Below are 22265 nucleotides of genomic sequence, written 5' to 3'. Positions count from 1 at the left end.
AAATGAGCTACTCGGGCTCTTTGAGGTTGGAGAAAAGTGGCAGAAGAAGGAATTCTGTCCTATCTGTGGTGACTGAGCTTGTCTAATAAGGGGAAGTACAAACATATTTGGGAGAAACATGATATGTAGTAGATCTTTTTCACTTCCTAGTCTGCTCAGTGACAAGGGTTCATAGGGGTCTCCTTTTCCTCCTATGGGCAAAGCCACTTAGAATTGACAGAGATCAAGCACCAAAGCACAGGGTACTGCAGTGGGGAGACGGCTGAGGGGTGGCAAAAGTTAGTAATCACAGAGTCAGTAAGGCAAGGGGAAAGATATTTATGCCTAAACCATCCCTCAGACAGAAAAATGAAGGCTGTTTTCTTGCTAGCTGTATTATAGCTCAAAACAAATGCTATCTTTTGTCTCCAAATTCTACAGAGGGTGGTGGTGGTGGTGGTACAGGGTGTCTCTTGGACTATATTAAGCAGAGCTGGCACATCAATGGGTATCATCTGGAGCAATACAAGTCGAAGTAGGGTAACAGTTAATAGGCTAGCACCAGTGCACAGAAACGGAGTATTGCAATGTTACTGTGACATTGTACTTACTGTGTGTGATAATAACTTGAGGTTTGAAGAGTATGCCCCTTTAATTTAATTTTTACCAATTCACTTTTATTGCATTTCTCCAGTGATTTCACCTATGGCATATTAGGAACAAATGTTATTGCCCCTTTTCTACAGGCAGTTTGAGAAGCACTGACCTCCATGAACAGTGGCAGCTTGCAAAACAGGCTTTGATTCTTGATGCAGTAGCCCTGTGGAGCTTCCACTTCCCATTGTGAAGGGAAGCTTGCCACTTTTATCAGAGTATTTATTATTGTTACATGAGAAAGCTTTGTGAGAGAAAGACAGAGAGAGAGAGAGAGAGAGAGAGAGAGAGAGAGAGAGAGAGAGAGAGAGAAAGAGAGAAGAGAGAGAGAGAGAGAGAGAGAGAGAGAGAGAGAGAGAGAGAGAGAGAGGAATGAGTGTGGATTGGGCAGTCAAAAGTACTACACAGAGATTTGAATAAGCTGCAGCTTTTGTCTTTGTTATCTTCTCTCTTCCTCTCCTAACCAGTTGGTGTATTAGCTGTGGTTTCCTTTCCCAAGGACAGAAATGTATAACCAAATATTGGTCTCTATAAAAAAGCTGGGAAGTAGAACAAAGACCCATCAGAGCAGAAGTTGGTTGGAGTCCAGTGGGCTAGACTTCTACTAGTCTCTAGTGTTCTTATTGCTGACATTCCTGGACTGCCTGGGCCTCTGCTGGTTTTGATACTTAGTTGATCCTTGTTCAGTTGCAGAGTTGTTGTTGTTGTTTAATCTAAGAAGACACAGGTCTTTCTACTCTTCCAATCTCTCTCTCCCCTTGAAACTCCCTCCCTTTTGCATAATGTTCACACTTTTTTGTAACCTGTTCTTTTGTCACTAAACCTATCTTAAATGATACTGTCTTGTACTGTTCTTTTGCTGTGAAGAGACACCATGACCAAGGCAACTCTTATAAAAAGAAAACATGTAACTGGGGTTTGACTTACAGCTTCAGAAGGTTAGTGCGTTATCATCATGGCAGGAAGTGTGGTGGCAGGCAGAAAGGCAGGGTGCTGGGGCAGTAGCTGAGAGTTTTACATCCTCATCTACAGATAGCAAGCAGAGAGAAAGAGGGAGATACTGGTCCTGGCCTTTTGAGACCTCAAAGCTCATCCCTAGTGATATGCTTTTTCCAATAAGACAGCATGCACTCTACCAAGGTCATACCTTCTAAATCTTCCAGTGATCTTAAACAATTCCAGTCACTGGTGACTAAGCCTTCAAATATATAAGCCTTCTCATTAAAACCACCACAGAAAAAAAGGACTTTACAGTCTTAAAAGTGTTTGATAAATATTGCTGATTTATTTTTCAGAAAAATTAAAATTAGTCCATGTCATTATCTGAGATTTAAGTGACTGTTACCTGGTGTATTTCCCACAACAGAATAGCAAATGCACATATATATAAGTATATGCATGTGAAAAAAGTGTGCTAGGTTAAACATGCCCAACCAAAAATTCTGAAATGAAATATTCTAAAACCAAAGTCTTTAAACAATAGCAATGATGCCACAAGCAGAAATAGTTGCCTCATGAAACTTTGTTTCAAGTACAAAGTTATTTTTTTTTATTTATTTATTAAGGATTTCTGCCTCCTCCCCGCAACCGCCTCCCATTTCCCTCCCCCTCCCCTGATCAAGTCACCCTCCCTAATCTGCTCGAAGAGCAATCAGGGTTCCCTGACCTGTGGGAAGCCCAAGGACCGCCCACCTCTATCCAGGTCTCCTAAGGTGAGCATCCAAACTGCCTAGGCTCCCCCAAAGCCAGTACGTGCAGTAGGATCAAAAACCCTCTGCGATTGTTCTTGAGTTCTCAGTATTCCTCATTGTCCTCTATGTTCAGCCAGTCCGGATTTATCCCATGCTTTTTCAGACCCAGGCCAGTTGGCCTTGGTGAGTTCCCGATAGAACATCCCCATTGTCTCAGTGTGTGGGTGCACCCCTCGCGGTCCTGAGTTCCTTGCTCGTGCTCCGTCTCCTTCTGCTCCTGATTTGGACCTTGAGATTTCTGTCCAAGTACAAAGTTATTAAAAGCATTATATAAGATTACATTCAGGATATGTGTGTATGTAAGATATCTTATTATATACATGTTAATATTTCAAAATAAGAAATAATAGAAAACAGTTAATGCATGAAGCCTTTTGGATAAATGAAACCCAGTCTGTAGCTGTACATCTATCCATATATGTCGCTTGGACTAATGACACGAGCCTGTAAGCATGCATCTTTCTATATATGTCTCTTTGACATTCTTCTAAGTTGGAAATGGGGCAATATTTGCATTTTTCATATCTTTTTATAAATCATTGACGGGTGAATTGGGTGATAGGAAGTGTCAGAATATTTTTATCTGCAAGTTATAGAAACTGAATTCAAATTAAATAAGACAGAAAGGGTTTTATTAGCATATATGCAAAGACACCAGTGTAGCTGATAGAACTGAATGAAAATGTATGGACCCAAGTCAGGAAATCATGTGTTTTAGACAGCACATTTGCTCATTCATGCAATCACCTGCTTTCCAACAATCAGTCACCCGAAGCCCTGGTGGTCACTTATTCCCTTTCTGTGTAGAACTTTCTTTTGTTTAGTAGGAATTATTGCTGCTGCATGAGTAGATCTTGGTTAAGGTTCAGCAGTGGTGTGGCTTCTTTTGTATCACTTAGCCTACTGTGCATAGGGATAGGTTGCTATGACTGCTGTGCCTGAGTTATTAACTTATCCTCAGATGGAATAGTAGGACACAACTGTAATTAGCTAAGATCCTTCTCAGGAAGAAATGAAAATTGGGGAAGAAAGACTGACTTAAAGGCAAGGTTACTAGGCATGAAGAAATGGCCTCTCCTTCCTTGGGTGGGACTCTAAATGAGCAGTCAACAGTGATATGATGATAAGATAATTATGAAGTTCATCATCTAAACTGGAACATTTTTGTAAAGGAAAGTGGCTTCCATGAATAATTAATGGAATATATATACTTATCCTACCAGGAGAAAGCTGAGCAAATGAAAGAGAGGCAATTTGGAACTGCTGTACTAACTGACCTCTTCCCTGAGGTCTAAGACAAGCTATGACTGAAAAGCAACATAGGATTTCACAATCACCACCCAGCACTTGCCAAAACTAAATAAATTCTTGGAACCAGGACCAAGACTCAGAAAAGGGTTATGACTCACAAAAGAAACATTTACTTGTTGATGATTGGTTCTCAGGGGAATAATTCTAGGGTGATGAATCATGCTTTCAGTTTAAGATTTCTTAGCAGAATAGCTAAAAGAAATCTCAAAATTCATGAGCCTGGTGAAATTCAAAGTCCCCACTGACATTTGCCAAGTATGACCTTGAACAAGTTATTTAGTGCCTTTAAATACTTGTCTTTGACTATAAAATGGTAATTTCAATATGACACATGATTATGCTTAAAATACATATTGATACTATATACAATGCATTTATAAATTGCTTATAGTTAAATATTATACTTTGTTTAGAACTCTAAAAGGCTAAAATATCCAAAATGGAATAAAGAACATAAAGAAAAAAATCTGTAGGTGTTCCTAGTATGTAGAATCTTCTAGTAAACATTGTTGGTGCTAATTATTTCATTTATCTTGATTTACTTGTTATACCAATTGTTTCCTTCAAGACACATACAAAACCAAACAAAATCCACCAAAATATGAAGGAATGGCTGGATATCTCTCTTGTGGTTTAAGGATGTCTTTGGCATTGTCTGTTCTGTAGCTAGAAACTTCCAAAGTGTCCTCAGGATTGGTAGGAAGAAAAGTATCCTTCACAGGACTTGCTTTCATATGTTAGAATACCACAACTAACTTTACTGGGATCATAAGTGTACAAACCTGACCTGGACTCAGGTAGACAATTTCCACTCTCCTTCCTCTCCACCATTTCAATCTCTCCAGTCTCCTCCCCAATTCTGTAGCAAAATGTTTGTAAGGGCCTGCCCTTTTTCTTTTCTTCCCTCCATCCCTGGGGACTCTGCTAAACCTTGCTATCCTCCCTCACCCAGAATCCACTTGTGTTAGCCCCTAATACCAATAAACACTCTCTACAGGATCCCTAGTGGCCACAATGGGAGGAAGAGGGAAGAGATGGAAAAAGAAATCTCAGGTGTTTATAACAAGGTAGAAGAAATAGACACTTCAGTCAAAAAGAATGTTAAATCAAAAGCAATTTAGGCACGTAGTATCCAAGAAATCTGGGACACTATGAGAAGACCAGATTTGTGAATAATAGAAATAGAGGAAGGAAAAGAAACCTATGTTAGAGGCAGAGAAAATATTTTTAATAAAATGATAGAAAAATGTTCTAACCTAAAGAAGGAGGTACCCTCTCAAAGTAGATAAAAGAAGCTTACAGAACACTAAATAGTCAGGATCAGAAGAGGAATCCCTTTGGTATATAAAAATTAAAACCGTAAACATAAAAAATAAAGAAAATATACCAAAAGCTACAAGGAAAGAGACCAAGAAAAATATAAAGGCAGATCAATTAGAACAGTGGCTTTCAATGAGTGGGTTATGACCCCAGGGTCAAACAACCCTTTCACAGAGGTTGCCTAAGAGCATCTGAAAACACGTGTTTAAATTATAATTTGTAACAGTAACAAAATTACAGTTATGAAGTAGCAACAAAAATAATTTTATGATTGAGGGTCACCACAATACAAAAAACTGTGTTAGAAGGTCACAGAATTAAGAAGGTTGAGAACCACTGCATTATAATAACAACACCTGACTTCTCAATGGAGACTCTAAAAGCCAGAAGAGCCTGAACAAATGTTGGAGAAATTCTAAGAAAATACAAATGTCATCTCAGACTACCATAACCAGCAAAACTATCAATCACAATGGATGGAGAAAGAAAATATTTCTTGATAAAACCATATTTAAGCAGTATTTATTTAGCACTTCAGCTCTTCAGAAGATGCTAGAAGGAAAACTTCATCTCCAGAAATTAACAACATCCAAGAAAACACAAAGAATATATAATTGTCAACAAGTAAATCAAAAGGGTCCGGTAGGGAAAAAATCCACACTATAACAATAAAACCTTGGGAATCAATAAACACTATTCATTGATAACTCTCAACATCATTGCCCTCAATTCTTCATAGAAAGACACAGCCTAATAAACTGGATTAGAAAATAAGATCCATCTTGTTGCTGCATCTAAGAAACACACCTTACCTTCAAGGATAGACATCACCTCAGGGTAAAGGGATGAAAAAAGATATTCCAAAAAAATGGACACAAGAAGAAAGCAGGTGTAGCCATTTTAATATCTGACAAAATACTCTTCAAACCCAACCCGTCAGAAGAATACTGCATATTCATCAAAAGAAAAAAAATCTACCAAGAGGATACCAAAATTCTAAATAGAACTATAACCCCTAGTGAAATAGAAGCAAGTATTAAAAGTATCAAACCAAAAGAAAAAAAGAAAAAAGAAAAATATTCCAGGTCCAGAAGGTTTTAGTGCAGAATTCTATCAGACATTCAATGAAGAGTTAACACCAACACCCCTCAAATTATTTTACAAAATAGAAACAGAAGAAATATTGCCTAATTCATTTTTATGAGGTCACAGTTATTCTGATAAGAAACCCTCATGTAGACCCAACAAAGAGAATTACAGATCAATTTTCCTTATGAACATAAATGTAAAAATACTCAATAAAATATTACAAACACCTACATGACCCACTGACCATGTAGATGTCAAGCTGTTGACTACCTAGGTTCTTCACCCTTACTGAATAGTACTTATGGTATTGGAAGTTACTGCACACTTCCAGAAGAGAAAGGTAAACCCTTTCTCGGACATGCTTGCTTGATGTGGTGATGTAGTAGTGGGGCAAATGTTGAAGGAGTAACCAATCACTGTCTGATTGGAATTAAAGCCCCCTCCATGAGATGGAACCCATGCCTGACACTGCTTTGGCTGCCAAGAATCTGAGCCTAGAAAGGCAATAAACCTAGGGCAAAATCAAATGTTGTTTTTTTTTCTGCTAATGGAACATAGTGATAAAATGACTCTTAACAACATTCTTCTATACCCATGGATCAGTATTTCACTCATTTATTAACAGAGAAGCTTTCTCGTGTAGAAGTTGGGAACTGACTGATATAGAACCAACACCTGAACTATTTCAGAGAGTGAGAAATCTGGCATCATTCAGTCTTAAATGGGATGTCTTCATCAGATCCCTCTCCTCATTGCTCAAGAAGAGAGTCAGAGGGGATGGAGCTACCAAGGAAACAGTATCCTCCAGACACAGCAGACTGATGTTCATATGGAACTCATAGAGATTGTGACAGCATAATTGGGTCTGCATAGGTTCAAACAAGATGGAGTCCCAGAACTGAGATGGGGAAATAGACACAAGCTCTCATTCCCCACCCTTGTTTAAATTAAAAGCTACTTTTAATTAATAATCACTTAAGACAGAAAAACTAGTTTCTCCAAGGGAGTCTCACTTACCTGTTTTGTTAGATTTCCTTAGTGGATTTGTTAGAATTTCCTATCTATAAAACCATGGCATCTCTAAACAGAGATAATACTTTCCTATCTGGGTGCCTTTTACTTATTCCTCTTGCCTGATTCTGTGGCTAAGACTTCTACTACATTGATAAAATGGTGACAGTAGACATATGGCTAAGGGTTTGCCATGTAGCTTTTTGTCATGGTGCATTTCTTCCACACGTAATTCATTGAGTGTTCTTATCAGGACAGAGTGTTAGACTTTATGGGTACAACATGTATATATTGAAATTATCTTATGCTTTTTTAAAGTCATGTATGGCATCTATTGATTTATGTACAGTGAACCATCCTTATATCACTTTAATAAATCCTCCTTGATCTTGGTTTATGCTCTTTTTATTGTGCTAGTCTTTAGTTGAGAATTTTTAAGTCTATATATCCTAGGGATTCAGGTTTTCGATAGTTCTCTATATTTTGTTATATCCTTATCTGGTTTTGTTATCAAGGTAGTATTGGCTTCATTGGACGAGTTTGGGGAAATTCCGTTCTTTACACTGCTTTTTTGTTTGCTTGTTTGTTTTTGGAATAGTTTATAACCTTGTCTTAATTCTTTTTGAATAGTTTAGCAAAATTTACTAGTCCCAACAGTTAGGGAGCATGCATGGGACCAGATTAGGCCCTCTGTATGTGTTTGACACCTGTATGGCTTGATCTGTTTGTAAGGCTTCAAGCCATAGATCAGGATCTGTCCCTGGTGCTTAGCTGGCTTTTGGGAACCTGTTCCCCATGCTGGATTACTTACTTAGCATTGATGCAGGGGGAGGAGCTCCCTCAACTTGATGTGCCATGCTTTGTTCAAACCCAAGGGAGGCCTGCCCCTTTCTGAGTGAGGATGGGAGAGGAGTGAATGGGAAGGAGGAGAGGAGGGAAGGGAAACTGTGATGGGTATATAAAAATAAATGAAAAAATGTTAATAAAGTAAATAAAATAAAATTTAGAAAAAGAAAGTATCTGGTCCCAGGCTTCTTTCGTGGATATATTTTATTACTGATTCAATTTTATAACTTGTTATTGGTCTGCTCAAGTTTTTAATATCTCCATAGTACAATTATGTAGATATATGTATTCAGAAAGTTATTTCATTTAAAATTTCAAATTTGTTGATATGGAAATTACTCGGATGGTACCTAACAATCCTATGTTTTTTAGTGCTGCCATTAATAATGTCATCTTCACAGCAGAATAATTCACACGGCCTAGGCAGGCTGAACATCATCAGACAGGGCACCCAGCCCTTTAATCAGCCAAGATGTCCAAACAGAATGACTCCTTTGTCTCTGGGCACAGTTGCCAGGCTGCTCTGAGGTCAGGCAAAGTTTCTCTTTTCTTTTCTTTTCTTTTCTTTTCTTTTCTTTTCTTTTCTTTTCTTTTCTTCCCTCCCTCCCTCCCTCTCTCCCTCCCTTCCTTCCTTTCTTTCTTTTTCTGTGTAACAGCCTTGGCTGCCCTGTAACTTCCTTTGTAGACCAGGTTGTTCGGGAACTCACAAAGATCTATCTGCCTCTGCTTCCCAAGTGTTTGGGTTAAACATGTGGGTCACCACTGCCCGAGCCAGAATCTCTTGTTGTTACATCATGGTACTTAGAGTCTCCAAAGGGTAACATACAATAGTGACTGGTGTTAAATAAAAGTCATTGGTTAATCTGTTTCTTTGGGTGAGTGCAATAACGTGAATTTGTTGCTGTTTCTGCAAATGGACTCATGGACTGTTAGCTTCTCCAACAACAAGATATCATCCCAGAAAAAGCTCAGAAGCTAAAAGTAGTAGAATTAGGATAATACATAGAAGGAAAAATAGCACCAACAAATGTTTGCTGTGTGTTTGAAGGTATAGGAAAGTCTTTTAAATGAGAATTCTTGTTGAAAAACAGGAAGATTTATGGAGAGATGAGATTAGGGGCTAAGATAAAGATTCAGAGGACTTATCAGAAGTTGAGTTTTCTTGAGAAAGAGATGGGGAATTTTATATTGTTTGAAGTGGGTAACATTTGATCTTTCAATAGTAAGAGGCTGGAAGCCACCGCAAGAGAAACAATCATCTTTTGACAATAAATTATGCCAGGTCTAGACTTCATTGTCAATACACAGGCCGTGAGATGCCTCACTCATAGGAACTTCTTCTCCTATGTGTTATGCACCACTGGTTGATTTCTCGTCTTTCACATCCCCTTGCCTGAGTTTGTAGCATCTTTACTAAGATCAGACAATTCCAGGGCATCTCTAACCTTAGAACCCAATGGATCTGGGTAGAGCTTGACTAGGTAGGTGCACTGCGGGACTTAATTTGTATGACTGAACATATATGTGTGTCAGAATGAGTAAAACTTAAATTTTTTAAAAAGTAAAAGCCTATATGCCAAATTAAATCTTTTCTCTTGCCCCTCTTAATGTCTTAGCTGACTCAGCACTAACTCTATGGCCTTGAAGTACAAAGAGTTATAGTGTAAAATGTCAGCTTCGTTATTTCTCAGGTATTTACCTTGAAGTTTCTTTACTGTTTTATAGGCTTATTTTTATAATCCCCTTGAAAACAAGGATTTATTTCTTTCCTTTTTTGTTTGAAATAAATAAGGAAGCACGATTTCCTGGAGAGTCAAATAGGCAGACAAACTCTTTTCTGGTGGAGTGGAAATCTCTCACGTTTGTAAAACGATGCTTCATTTGAAAGTCAGTATTTTCGTCTTAATGTTGATACTAAAAGGAAAGAGGAATTTTAAAGTAAATGTGCTTTTTCTGTTAGAAACCTTCTATATACAACATAAGGTGCATCCAGCAAGCTATAAAATTCCAATGGCTCATATCTAATGTTTGTAGCTTCAAATTAAATGTTACTTGTACTATTACCAAGCACATGAATGCCTCTTTACTCTGGTAAAAGATAATAGGACTTCTTGTGGCATTTTGCTAAGATAAGGCGAGAGATTGCTTTCTTCTGTACTTTATTAGAAAAATAAGAAAAAGCTTCAGCTGTTTTTCTTCACTGATTGTTTTAATTCGGTGTCACTTCTAAATACCTGGAGACATCCGAAGACTCATTTCAAGGTAATTTAAATCTACTGCTTAATTAACAGTTCAGGAGTAGGGGATTCAGAACAAGTAGGAGGAGGGACTCAGAAGTTAAACATGTAGATCTTATTATTCTGTCCCTTCATCTATCTCTGTGACATTTAACTATTTTGCTTCTCACATACCTGCTAGATGGGTACTGCCCCTCTAGGCATCAAATCGATGTTTAGACAGTAGAGACAGGGAGGAAAGCAGCAAGCTACAGCAGACATCCTCCTATGGACTTTTCTTTCTTCTCCATCTTCAGATGGTGGCTGTTGTTTTTTAAATTGATTTCAGAAGTTTATCAGGGAATAAAACAGTAGAAGACATTGAACATACTTTATTGAATATACTTTATTACTTCCATTAGACTCAAAGTCAAGAATCGGAAAGGGTGGACGCACAGGCATTGTGGTTATGGTACCACACTCAGGAGTCAAATATGCAGTTCTGTTGGCGGCCAGTTTTCAAGGAACTTGAGAATTTCTGGCGAGCTTACACCTCGCACAACTCAGCTTCACTTCAGTGTGGCCACCAGCTTATCAAACTTCGGAGGCCTCCAAATGCTGTCTTGAGCCAGTCCTCGCTATCTCAGCTACCTTTCCCGAACATCTCAGTTCTCCACTGAGCTGGAATTGATCATGTCCTGCATGGGACTGGGCAGAGGGATTCTGTGGGCAGAGAAGGAATGGAAGCGATGCATTTCACACCGTCCTTAGAGAGTTCATCCCTTTCACACTGATGAGCTGCTTTGGAATGACTTCCTGCTGCCTTCTTAGCCGCAGACTGGCTCCTTTTGTTAACCATTACAGTTGTACTGGTGTACTCTTTCTGAAATAAAGTCTGACTTCATGATTAGCACATATGTGCTTAGTATGAGTTCTAAAAATAATCAGGATACATCCGTTCTACCTCTTTCCAACACTTTCTATTCCGTGTAGTTGCTTGGTCATAGCACTTAAGATTTATGTTGCAATGTGGCTGCAGCTTAGCTCCGTTTTCTGTTAGAATATCTAACCTCCCCCTCTTTTCCCTATTTTCCCTTCTGGGCCGGTTTCTCCTCGTTCATCAAGCTGTTGCCTTGAAAGCCTTTTCTAAGTACCCTACCCCAGCAGGCTCCAGTGTTTAATAGCATCTCATGAGAGCTCTTACTACTGCTCATGTTTCTGTACTGTGATATATTTATTTCATAATCCACCTGTCTTTCGGTACTAGACTGAACTTTCTGAGATTAAGGACTGTCTGACTCATCCGTGTAGTTTATGACCCATAGGTGATGTTCAGCTTGTATGGTTTTAGTGGTCCAAAAGATGTCAAATTTGCTGCGTGACAAAAACTTAGTCCTGTTTTGTAGAAGGTCAGAATAAATTCGAGGTATTTGTTCTTGTGTCTTACAATCTTAATGTTTTCTGACTCTAACTTAGGAATGGATCGTGTATACAATTCAGGGCTTCAGACACAATGCTTTATAAACAAAAGTTATTTGGCAGAACTGACCCTGAGTGCTACAGAAGTCTCACTGGCACAAAGCAAACATGATAACCACTGTACTTTAGAAGTGATTCACCTAGCTTTGCCAGGTAGTTTTTCTTTTCTTATATACCAGGCAGTCAGGTTAGCAGCAGCATTAAATCCTAAGGACAGGAAGTCACTAATCCAGGTGTACCTAGGCAGGATGCTTGCTGGAAGTCATATATCATAGAGCATCACCGGATAGAAGTTCAAAGTCATATACGCAACTATGAATGAGTCTTTTCAAGATTGATTTGATGCCTGCTCTGGACCTCAAATCTTTGATTTTGATATTTAGTTAGATATGGGGATACAAGGAGGAGCTTCCTACTTCCTGATCTGAAGGAAGGAGACAGGGATTAAAATGGAGTGACTAAACTTCCCCTGGGAAATGAGGTGTGTTGGACCTATCACCGAGAGGCTACCATAGTTGTATTTTTGTGCAGTGCTTCTGACCAGCATAGGATGAAATTCACAGAGTTGGGTGATAAATGCAAGGAATCACATGGAGCATCCTATGTCAGTGCGGCACGCCTCCTCATCCTCCACATGTTGATGAGCCTCCTCTGCGATACCTTATTTGTAAGATTTGGGACTGTTTGTTGCTTCAGTTGAAATCCTTACATCTGCATTATAAGAAAGTAGTTGAACTTGTTTTTAAGAAAGTTACATAGGCAATTAAATTCTAAATTTTGTAAACTTAGAGGAATCCACTTGTGGTCTAGGTTTTTGGGGAGGGCGAAGGGGGGCTTTGCTCTGAACATGGGAACTGCTGTCTGATGTTTCTCTGAGTCTCCTTTCTTGTGCTACCCACGCCTGTAATGTCATATCTCACATCTTCAATGCTGACTGCTTGCACATGGCCGGGAATCTCTGCCTTCAAGAGACTCTATTCACGTTGGGGATTCTACAGTTTGCTTTCAGGCTTTTTCCATTTATCCCTCTTATACTGCATCAGAGAACAGAGGTTTTAAATTCTCCATTTCTGTAATTTTGCTTTTATTTAGCTTTTCCTAAACATGCATCCTACTCAGCTTCCTTGCTGCAGAAATTCTGTTTGTTCTCATCTTTCTGCAGAATTAACATTCTATTACATAGCATTCTGTTAAATTATTCAAGGAGCATGCGGGAGCAGAAGTGCACGGAAATGGCTTTCCGCAAACATTTAGTGTGCCGTCGGCACTATTGACATGATTTAAAGAGGGAGAGGTCACTCTTTTTAAGAAGTCCTAGGTTTTACATTGGCACACGCTCTACACTCCTAATGGAGTCTTCTTCCATTGTATCCCACTTCTATGTGCTTGACAAGGTGCCTGCTGTCTACTTTGTTACCCGTGGTGATTTCCTTTGTCTGTTTTTCTCCTGTGATTTTACAGCATCCTCACTACAGGAAAAGAAAAAAAAAGAAAGGAAAAACCAAAAGCTCACTCTCCCACTCTGACTATATTCCTTCTTTTACAGAATACTACTGTGGAGGGTTTTATAATTTACTCCCACCCAGCATCATTTCACACATGATTAGAAGCTAAACTGGAAAATGGTCCTTGTAGGCACAGAGACACGTGTGGATCCTTTCAGGCGATGGCCTCCCATCCAAGTCTTAGGCTTTACGTCTGGGGATGCAAACTGAGAGGGAATGTGTGAGCAAGGGTTCACGGTGGTCCCACATGTGCCCTGTAAGGAAGTATCACCAGCTCCATAAACGCAGCTAAGCAAGGATGTGAGCAGATAAAGGCTCAGCCATGACCCAGGGAAGCGCTGGACTGCGGAAGGTGTTTTGTGTTAAACCTACTACCAGGATAGGCGTAGAGAAATAATCAACCTCCCTGACGCTACTGCTTCTGCCACAGGTCACTGCCTTCTGAAGAACTTTCCAGTTACTGAACAAGTAAAAGCAGCTGGATAACTCACATCCAAAAGCTAAATTGATTAAGGCGATTGTAGGGGACCGGGCAGGCCATTAATTGTCTTCTAATTAGGAAAAGATCAGAAATTAAATGATTACCTCTCCTGGTTAGGGTTTCTATTACTGTGATAAAAACATCATGACTGAAAGCCAGTCGGGGAGAAGAGGGTTATTCGGCTCTCACAAATTCTAGTCACAGCCCGTTAACTGCGAGGGAAGGAAATCACGGTGGAACCTGGAGGCAGGAACTGAGCCGGAGACCAAAGAAGATGCTGCTTGTTGGCTTGCTCAGCTTGCTTTCTTGTACACCCACCCCACCCAGGTAGTAGTACCACCCACAGTGAACCGGGCCCTCCTCCATCAGTCATCAACAAAAATGCACCAAAGGTCAATCTGGTGGTGCGTATTTCCTCAGCTAAAGTTCCTCTTCCCAAATAATTCACATCTTAAGGCAGAACTTTAAAAAAATGGGTACTTTGATTGTACTCAGTTTACCACATTTGGTGTGGATTGTCTCTTGGGTCCCTACCTTGTTGAGGGGTGATTAAGGGGGGGGGGAGTCTGAGTTGAACTGCCACATTTCTATGTGTCCTCATCAGACCCTGGCTCACCAATTTCAGCAGGTCCTCCACTGGACTCTCCACAGGGGAAGCTGCAGTCAGTACAGTCTAGACCTGCCTCAGAGAGACTCATCGAGATTGCGGCTCCCCACCCTCTAGAGTAGCGCAGTGTGCCTTATGGTTAAGATTCCATACAGAAGGGCTAGGGAGACGGCTCATGGCTGAAGAGCACAAACTGCTTTTCCAGAGTTTGATTCTCAGTACACACGCCAGGCATCTCACAACTACCTAATCCCAGCTCCAAGGAAAACCAACACCTCTGGACTCTGTGGGCGCACACACACGTATGCCATACATAAACCAAAGCATCTTGCTTCCTTAGTGGCTGTCCCAAGAGGTGAGGTATACAAACAGAAAGAAAATTGAAGTTCCTCTGGCCATAGGAAGAATTTGACCAGTGTGCTCGTCCTGAGATTCTAGGCGCTGTGGTCCTTAGAGCTTTTAGCTGAGCCAGTGGCTCTTTGCTTTTCTGGTTGCCAAAAAGACAGTCATCATCTTGCATCTACTTTCCGCTCTTGCTTAATTTCCCCTTTCTTACACCCTTATTGCTCAACAATTCTGCCTCTCCATCTTACCCAGAAGGCATCGGTGTGGACTCTTCACCTGGTTTCCAACACAAAACAAAACAGATATCTCAACCAATAGATCCTAAGGCAATAATGGTACCCCCTAGAGATTCAGACTTTCAATTTAATGTATGAGTCCCCTGTGTGGTGGAGTTCTGCTGTAAAACATCAGGGGAGATATTTGCATAAAGAGGAGGCAATCCTAGTCCTATTCTTTGTTCTTATTCTGTCTAAACAAAGGCAATACTATTAAAATCTAAGTAGACGCTAAGGAGAAATCCCCAGGATGCTACAAAGAGTTTGCCCTTCTGTTTCCATTTCTTTTACAAATTGGCTCAGTGCCATGGGCCCTGTGGAAAGACAGTGAAATTTTTAAAAATACAGAGGAGGAGGAAGTATCCTGGAATCTGCCCTTTTCTCAAAGGAACTCAGAAAGCTGACTGGCCCCGTGATGTGTGATGTACTGCACTTTTTCAGAATAGAGCTGCTGACTTGCTGGCTGGAGACCAGTACTGGCCTGCATTTGCAATGTATAGGTTCAAGCCTCTGGTCTGGCCCCAAGGGATGTGGGCATCACTGTCATCTTCTACTGACAGTACCTATTGCTTTGGTCTGTAGCTGCTAAGACAAGCACAGGGCTAACTCTTCTCTCACCCTTATGTTCCAGTTGTGGCAATAGCTTCAGCTTTCTCCTCTGACGGATAGCCTTTAGCATCTGGATTCCCTTTGCTCATGTTCTTTCCAGAGGCTGGCGAATGCTTTTCTCTTTCACATCTGGAACCTAGTCAGAGTGTACTAGAACAAACTGCTTCTAACATTTGAACCCTTTTGTAAGCCTGCTGATTGCAACTTGGACAACCAGCTTCATCCAAGGTAGATGCTTTCTGCTGCTTTGAGGGGAAAAAAAATAAATGTCTAAAAATAAAACCTAGGCATAAAAATAGGGCCAAATACTCATTAACTGTCTGCCTCACTTAGCTGAATGCTGAAACTATTTCTATAGTGTTAAATCAAGCTTTTGTGTACTTTATTCATGCCGCTTTATCTTAGATGATAAGTAGGTTACTGTAATTAGTCATTTTATTTAAAATACATGAATTAAATTGTCTCAAGGACCCAATTTTCAGTTCATGCTTATGCTGACCCTTAGACTGGAGTACTTGCGTTCATGAGTCTCTGAGAATATACACTATTGGATGCTGTGGGGGAGGCTGAAGAAGGAAGAAGGCAGAGCATGGGGAGCTTACAGTGCAGGAGGAAGAATTTAAATCTTCATCTTGGTGGTGGGAAGCCACTGTGGGATTTAATTAGGATAATGTCACAGAATGACTTATATATTTTAAAAAGATGATTCTTAACTGTTGTGTTGACAGTGATCTATAAGGAGGCAAGGGCAGACAAGGATTATCATCCAGATGTCTATTTTTAGATTTCCACATATGAGACAGTAGTGCTTTTAGTCGCATTATTACAGAGGAATGGGAGAGAAGAAGACAGCAGACTGGCCAATGGACTTGATGTGGGCTTGAGGAGCTGGAAGAAAGAAGCTTAGTTTTTGGCTTAAACAATGGAAGAATTTGATATCATTTATGAGGATGAATACTCGAGGGAGCACATGATAATTCTTACCATTTGGTTTTGTAGAGAATGGAGCCAAATGAGAGGGATAAAGCACATATCTCAGGCTCAAACTGACTTTGTGAAAAGGCTTGGTTCACAGGAGAAGTTTTAGAATCCTTGGTTCTGACAGCTTGCATTTCCATGGAATAAAGGAACTCATTTACGGAGGGCATGGGTAGAAGAAAGCTTGGGAACACTCCCTATTTCCACACAATCAGGACAAGCAGAAAAGAACCAGAAAAGGACCAAGGGATCCAATAGAAGGAAAAGCAGGGAAAACAGTACCTTGAAGCAGCCTTTCAGGCATAAGTGAGATGGCTGGGATGCGGGGGAGGGTTGGGAGAGTTAGCAGTCAACTGGGCTATGGCACTCTGGGACTGAGTAAGAGGGCATGATATCAGATGGGAGTTCTTCATGACAGTGACAAAGGTCAATTTTGATATGGCCTACAAAGAGAAAGACAGGATAGATTAAGGTGAGCCTAAAAAGGGAAAAATGGAGACAGTTACTTAGTCGATTTTTTTTAAGGATTACTGAGGTGAAAAATAGGTAGGTACACACACACAAATAGGCATTATACAGGTAAAATAAAAATTAATAAATCTTAAAAAATATGAGTTTACTGATATTTTCATACAGATTGTCATTGTGATATAGTACTTATTCATACCTTGCACATGTAATTAGGTCTGTAAGAAGAAATATACCTTATTTTTTAACTAATGCTATTTTTTAAGTTTTCATTTTACCAAATATTTTGCTTTGAAGGGATAGAAGCTGATAGATAACACCTTAGTCCTGCTGCAAATGTTCACCCTGTTTATATTTTAGCATTTGGTTTTGTCTATATTGCTCTTCTGCTTTTTATGCAGCTATATTTTAATAAAAATGAACAAGTTTAATAGAAAATGAACACATTTTAATAGAAAGTCAGAAAATGAGTCAAGTTGAAGAAACTTTTTGCAAAGTTGCAAATTCAATTATTTCCTTCCACTCTTTAAAATGTAAAATTAAAACTATAAATTATTATGCTACTGGGTTTTGTTTTGATGGAAGAGTCTAATTTAAAATTTTAGAATAATTCTAATCATTCTAAAACTTTATATCATATGGCACATTTAAAGTATTCTCAGTTGTAGAACTGTCAAATGATTCTTCAAAATCTTCTAGTGATTTTAAAACAAATTATAGGCTATTCTTAAAGACGCTGCTTCTCAAAGAGAAAAATTAACTCTAATCCCATCATTCAAGAAAATCAGTTCTATTTTATGTGAAACTATGTTGTGTGTGGACAAGTAAGCAATCATCTGTATTAGACACTTGTCTGTAGCTGTAATAACACACCATGACCAGAAGCAACTTACGAAAGAAAGAACACATTTGGGCTTACGGTTCCAGAGGGATAAATGCCCATCATGGTGGGGAGTCATGATAACAAGTGACAGGCACGGCAGCAGAAACAGAAAGCTAAGAGATCATTTCTTTAACGACAAGAATGAAGTGGGAGAAAGGGCTGGAAGTGAGGCCAGACTATAAACTCTCAAAGTCCATACACTAACCAGTGACATACTTCCTCTTCCTCTAGCAAGTCCACACCAAATAAGCTTCCCCAAATAGGACCGCCAACTGGGGACCAAGTGTTCAAACATCCAAGACTATGAGCAACATCCCTCACTATAACCACAGACACTATGTGTTGTCCCCAGGCCCCTTTTTAACAGCAGCCTTGTGGTGTGCACCAAGGTTGGTGTCATCCTTGGGCTGTTTTTATGCATGATTATAAACAATGCCTTAGCTATCATCGGCATTTAATATTGAATTGAGTTTAGTCTTAGTATATTTTACTATAAAAACCCTGTAGAAGGCTTCATAAATAACAGCTATTGTCTAGAGAGCTACCACAGGATCCCTGCCAAATCCCTATTTATTCAGCAGCCATTTATCAGTGACTAACACACCGCACATCCAGCTCTGGGTGACAAGTCCACCCTTTAGCGTTAACATCGTCGTGTAGATTTGGTGGTGGATCCTGCTACTGTCTTGTATGCACAAAGGCGTGTTCTTCAAACAAACAAATAAAAAACAGGAGCACAGTGTTTCAAGTTGTATCATAATTGAGTTTTCTCCTATGCGGCAGGAAGGGATTCAATGCCACTGAACTGAATAATATTGTGTGTAATGGCTACAGCAAATTATTAGTATGATTGTATAATAACTTAATCTCCTGGAGTCAGACACTGTAATTCTTTTCAATTGTATACTATGGTTCTTCTGAAGTTACAATTCATAATGTGAATGTTTTTTCTGTTTTTCAGCAGCACAGTTAATATGACCTCCACAAGACATGAAGGCACAGGCACTGCTGTGGATCTTCTTTGCTGTCACATTGTACCCTTGTGGATCTTTTGGTAACTTCTTTTGTAATGCGGGTGTTAGTTATTCGTATCACTTGAGATTAACAGTAGCACAAAAATAAATTGGATATGAATTGTACATTCCTTATTCAAACAGCTCCAAAATCTAAAATATTTTGAGCATTGACATGACACCACAGTTGGGACTTCGTGTGACAGGTGACAGTGAAAATACAGATAAAAGTTTTCCATTAGGTTATAATGTGTACACAGAGTGTAAGTGTTGGGGACCAGCCTCAACAAAAATACCACTTACCAGGGAAGGGGTGTGAGGATTTAGAAAAATTAGTAAAGAATATGAATATGCATGAAAAATAATGAAACAGAAACTATAGAATAATGTTGGGAGGGTATCCCAGCGAAAACTGAAATTGCCTGTGTGTTTAATTTTCCATATGCTTTTATAGCTCAGTACAAAAGGGGGAAGAGGGCAAAAAAAGGAAGGCTTCTTTAACATGGTACAAAGGACAACTCGAAAAGTTAATTGCTTTAACACTTTGAAGCATCAAATCATCAGCATTCGGTCGTTTAGGTAGTGAAGCCACTCTAGACCAAGTAATCTGAAGGCAGAAGGCAGCCATTCCCCAGGTAATCTCCAATTACAAAAGAAGGACCAAAATTATGCTTGCATTACCTGACCATCTGTCAGGATGGAATGGACCTACTTGTATGAGCCATCTTAATGTCAGAAGAATCAGGTAACCACTTCCTGAGTCAGGATGTGTAGCTACACTTGTCAACCATTTTGAGCAACCTCCAAACTCTCTGACGATCAGACAAGGTGGCAGTAGGCTCACACTTTTGGATCTCCATATGTAAGTGAGTGGTACTTACATTGGGGTCCTTTCCTCAGTCATCTCACTATGTATGCTCAAATACCCTGAATCTGCAGAAGTCAGAACCAGCTCTGATTTCAGCTGAGGGGACTTAAACTATATCTCCGCAGCCCTGGAGGCTTGCTTTCCTGAGTGATCAGTTTGTGTCTTAGCAGAAACAGCAGCCCCGAAGTATACACGAATGTTAAAAGCCACATTTTCCTCTCTGTGCTCTATTTCTAGCTCTCTAACATGTTATCAGCTACTAACATCACTAGAAAAGAATGTTTGACTGATGCAGTGTCAGAGTGGAGGTTCGGTACCCAAGCTTGAAACATTTCCAAGGTTTTATCATCGACATTCTTTTTTTTTAAACCATCATTATCATTTTCCTTTTAGAGAATGCCATCTAGATAAACTGTTTTCATAAAGATCGAATCTTAGAAGGTTTATCACACACAGAAGAAAGCGCCAGCAACAATTAGCATCATAGCAGAAGCACACAAAAGTCCTTTACATACCAAATCAGCTTTACTAGGCAAGTTAAATTCAGAACTTTCAGTCGAATACAATAATAGGGCTATCACACTGGCAAAAACTAAAATTTTTGACTTCTTACAGATTTAGAGAAAGGTTTCAGTTACACATGTGGGGTTCATGGTGTGTTTGGGGGGAGGAGGAGGGGGCTTACGTAAAGATGGCTGACCACCAAAGTCTAGTAAACTAGAAGCAAACTTTATTCCAAGAAAAGAAATTAAAAATTAAATCTCCATGGAGCACAAATGCTTATCAGCTAGCTGAGCCCACACTCAGAGATGAATTTGTAAGGTTTTGGCAAAGGACAGCTTTTGAACCTTCCCTTTTTATATTAATAAGCAACAAGCATTAGGCAATAGCAAAGGAATTTTTAAAATCTTGAGGTGAAACTTAGACACAAATTGCCCTTCTTTGCAATTTCCATCAACAGAGTGTTTGTATTTAGTCCATTGTTTTCCCCTGGTGTTCCCTGACAGTGCTTACAGAGGCTCTGCATCTCCCCCGACACTGCTAATTTCGCATGGCAGGGAAGGGTATGGGAAAATGCACAAGCAAAAAGTCAAAAGTCATGTACATCCCATCACTTAAAAGTTAACTCAGCTCACATCAATTGCTGAACATGAGTGGCCAGGGGGTTATCTAAAACATGACCCTCAGTTTGCAGAGCAACCCAAAGTTTTCAGAGGGCCGCTTCAGCCTCACAAATAGAGCTATGGGTTGTAAAGCAGGGTAACCCACTGTTAATAGTTAATCCTTAAGCTGCTGAGAAAGCTGCTGACAGCCTGCTCTCATTCCCCTAGGCTTACAACTTTATATTTATTTATTTATACTTATTTTTGGAATCTATATATTCTTATTCTTGTACTCTTTACACATACATTCTGTGTAAGTGTATAATATATAAAACACACATATATATTATATGAAATCAAAACACGTTTTTTATTGAAAATAATTTTTATACAACACATTTTGACCATGGTTCCCCCTTTCTCATCCCTTCTCAGAACCTTGACACCTTCCCACCCATTGAACTCTACGTCTTCTTTCTCTCTCTTTATAAAAAAAGGAAAAAAATGAACAAGAAATATTAATCACAATAGTAATAATAAATGACTAAAACAAAGAATAAGTATGAGAAACATACCCACACACACAAAACCCATTGAAAACACCAAGTTAAAAACCATAATATACAAGCAAAAGACCAGTAAGGTTAAAGAAAAATGTTCAAACAAAGCAATATAAGACAAAAAACAAAATAACAACTAAAAAATACTCCAAAAATACCATTGAGTTCTTTTTGGCTATCTATTGCTGGACGTGGAGCCAGCCTTAAAATGTGGTTTGTATTTCCAGTGAGATTCTATTGGAGAAAACTGATTTTTCCCTTGCTAGAGTTATCAGTTGGAGATAGTTTCTTGGTTAGGGATGGAGCTTGTGTTCATGTCCCCTTCTCAGCACTCCAACCCTGTCTAGCTGGGACCTAGGCAGGTTTTGTGCTTTGGTCTCTGTGTGTCAGTACTGGTAAAGCTGTTATTTAGTCAGGACAAATGGATACAGAGGGCTTTTTTAAAAAAAATATTGTTATTTATTTATTTTCATTTTTATGTGCATTTGTGTTTTGCATGCCCATATAGGGTATTTAGGTACCCTGAAATTGTAGTCACAGACAGTTGTGAGCCAACATGTGGGTGCTGACAATTGAATTCAGGTCCTCAGGAAGAGGACTCATAAGCCATCTCTCCAGCCCCACAGAGGGGGTTGGTTTAAATAACAATCCAGATGCCAGGTTCTGCATCTGAATATAGTGAAAACAGCCTTCCCAGGTCTCTTTGCACACATGAAACATATACAGCTTTACCATTTATAAATATATACGATATAGATGCACAGTTTTACTGCTGAATATCACAGGTACATAACCTGTTGAATGTACAAAACCCACTTCAAAATAGCTATTCAAAAGGTAGCCATTCAAAAGACTATAATCCAAGCAGACTCCAGAGTGAAACTTTACTTTTTGTTCTTTTGTTTTAGACATTT

At 39.3% G+C, this 22265-nt stretch overlaps 1 protein-coding gene across 10 annotated transcripts in view; it reads left to right on the top strand.

The window, feature by feature from the left end:
* Hhla2 (HHLA2 member of B7 family) overlaps positions 1-22265 on the top strand; it is a 76984-nt gene that overhangs the window by 34864 nt on the left and 19855 nt on the right. For 7 of the 10 annotated variants that reach the window (XM_075964048.1, XM_075964084.1, XM_075964003.1 and 4 more), the window contains one exon: positions 18769-18861. In XM_075964048.1, coding sequence (XP_075820163.1) covers positions 18798-18861 — 64 coding nt within the window. In that variant the 5' untranslated portion in view covers positions 18769-18797. The remainder of the gene's footprint in view (positions 1-18768; positions 18862-22265) is intronic. The other 3 variants (XM_075964032.1, XM_075964067.1, XM_075964075.1) reach the window with 1 other exon arrangement.

The sequence above is a fragment of the Microtus pennsylvanicus genome, chromosome 1 (genome assembly GCF_037038515.1).
Source record: "Microtus pennsylvanicus isolate mMicPen1 chromosome 1, mMicPen1.hap1, whole genome shotgun sequence".
Taxonomy (NCBI): Eukaryota; Metazoa; Chordata; class Mammalia; order Rodentia; family Cricetidae; genus Microtus; species Microtus pennsylvanicus.
The sequence above is the reverse complement of the archived record's forward strand: the minus strand, read 5'-3'. Positions and strand labels throughout refer to the sequence as shown.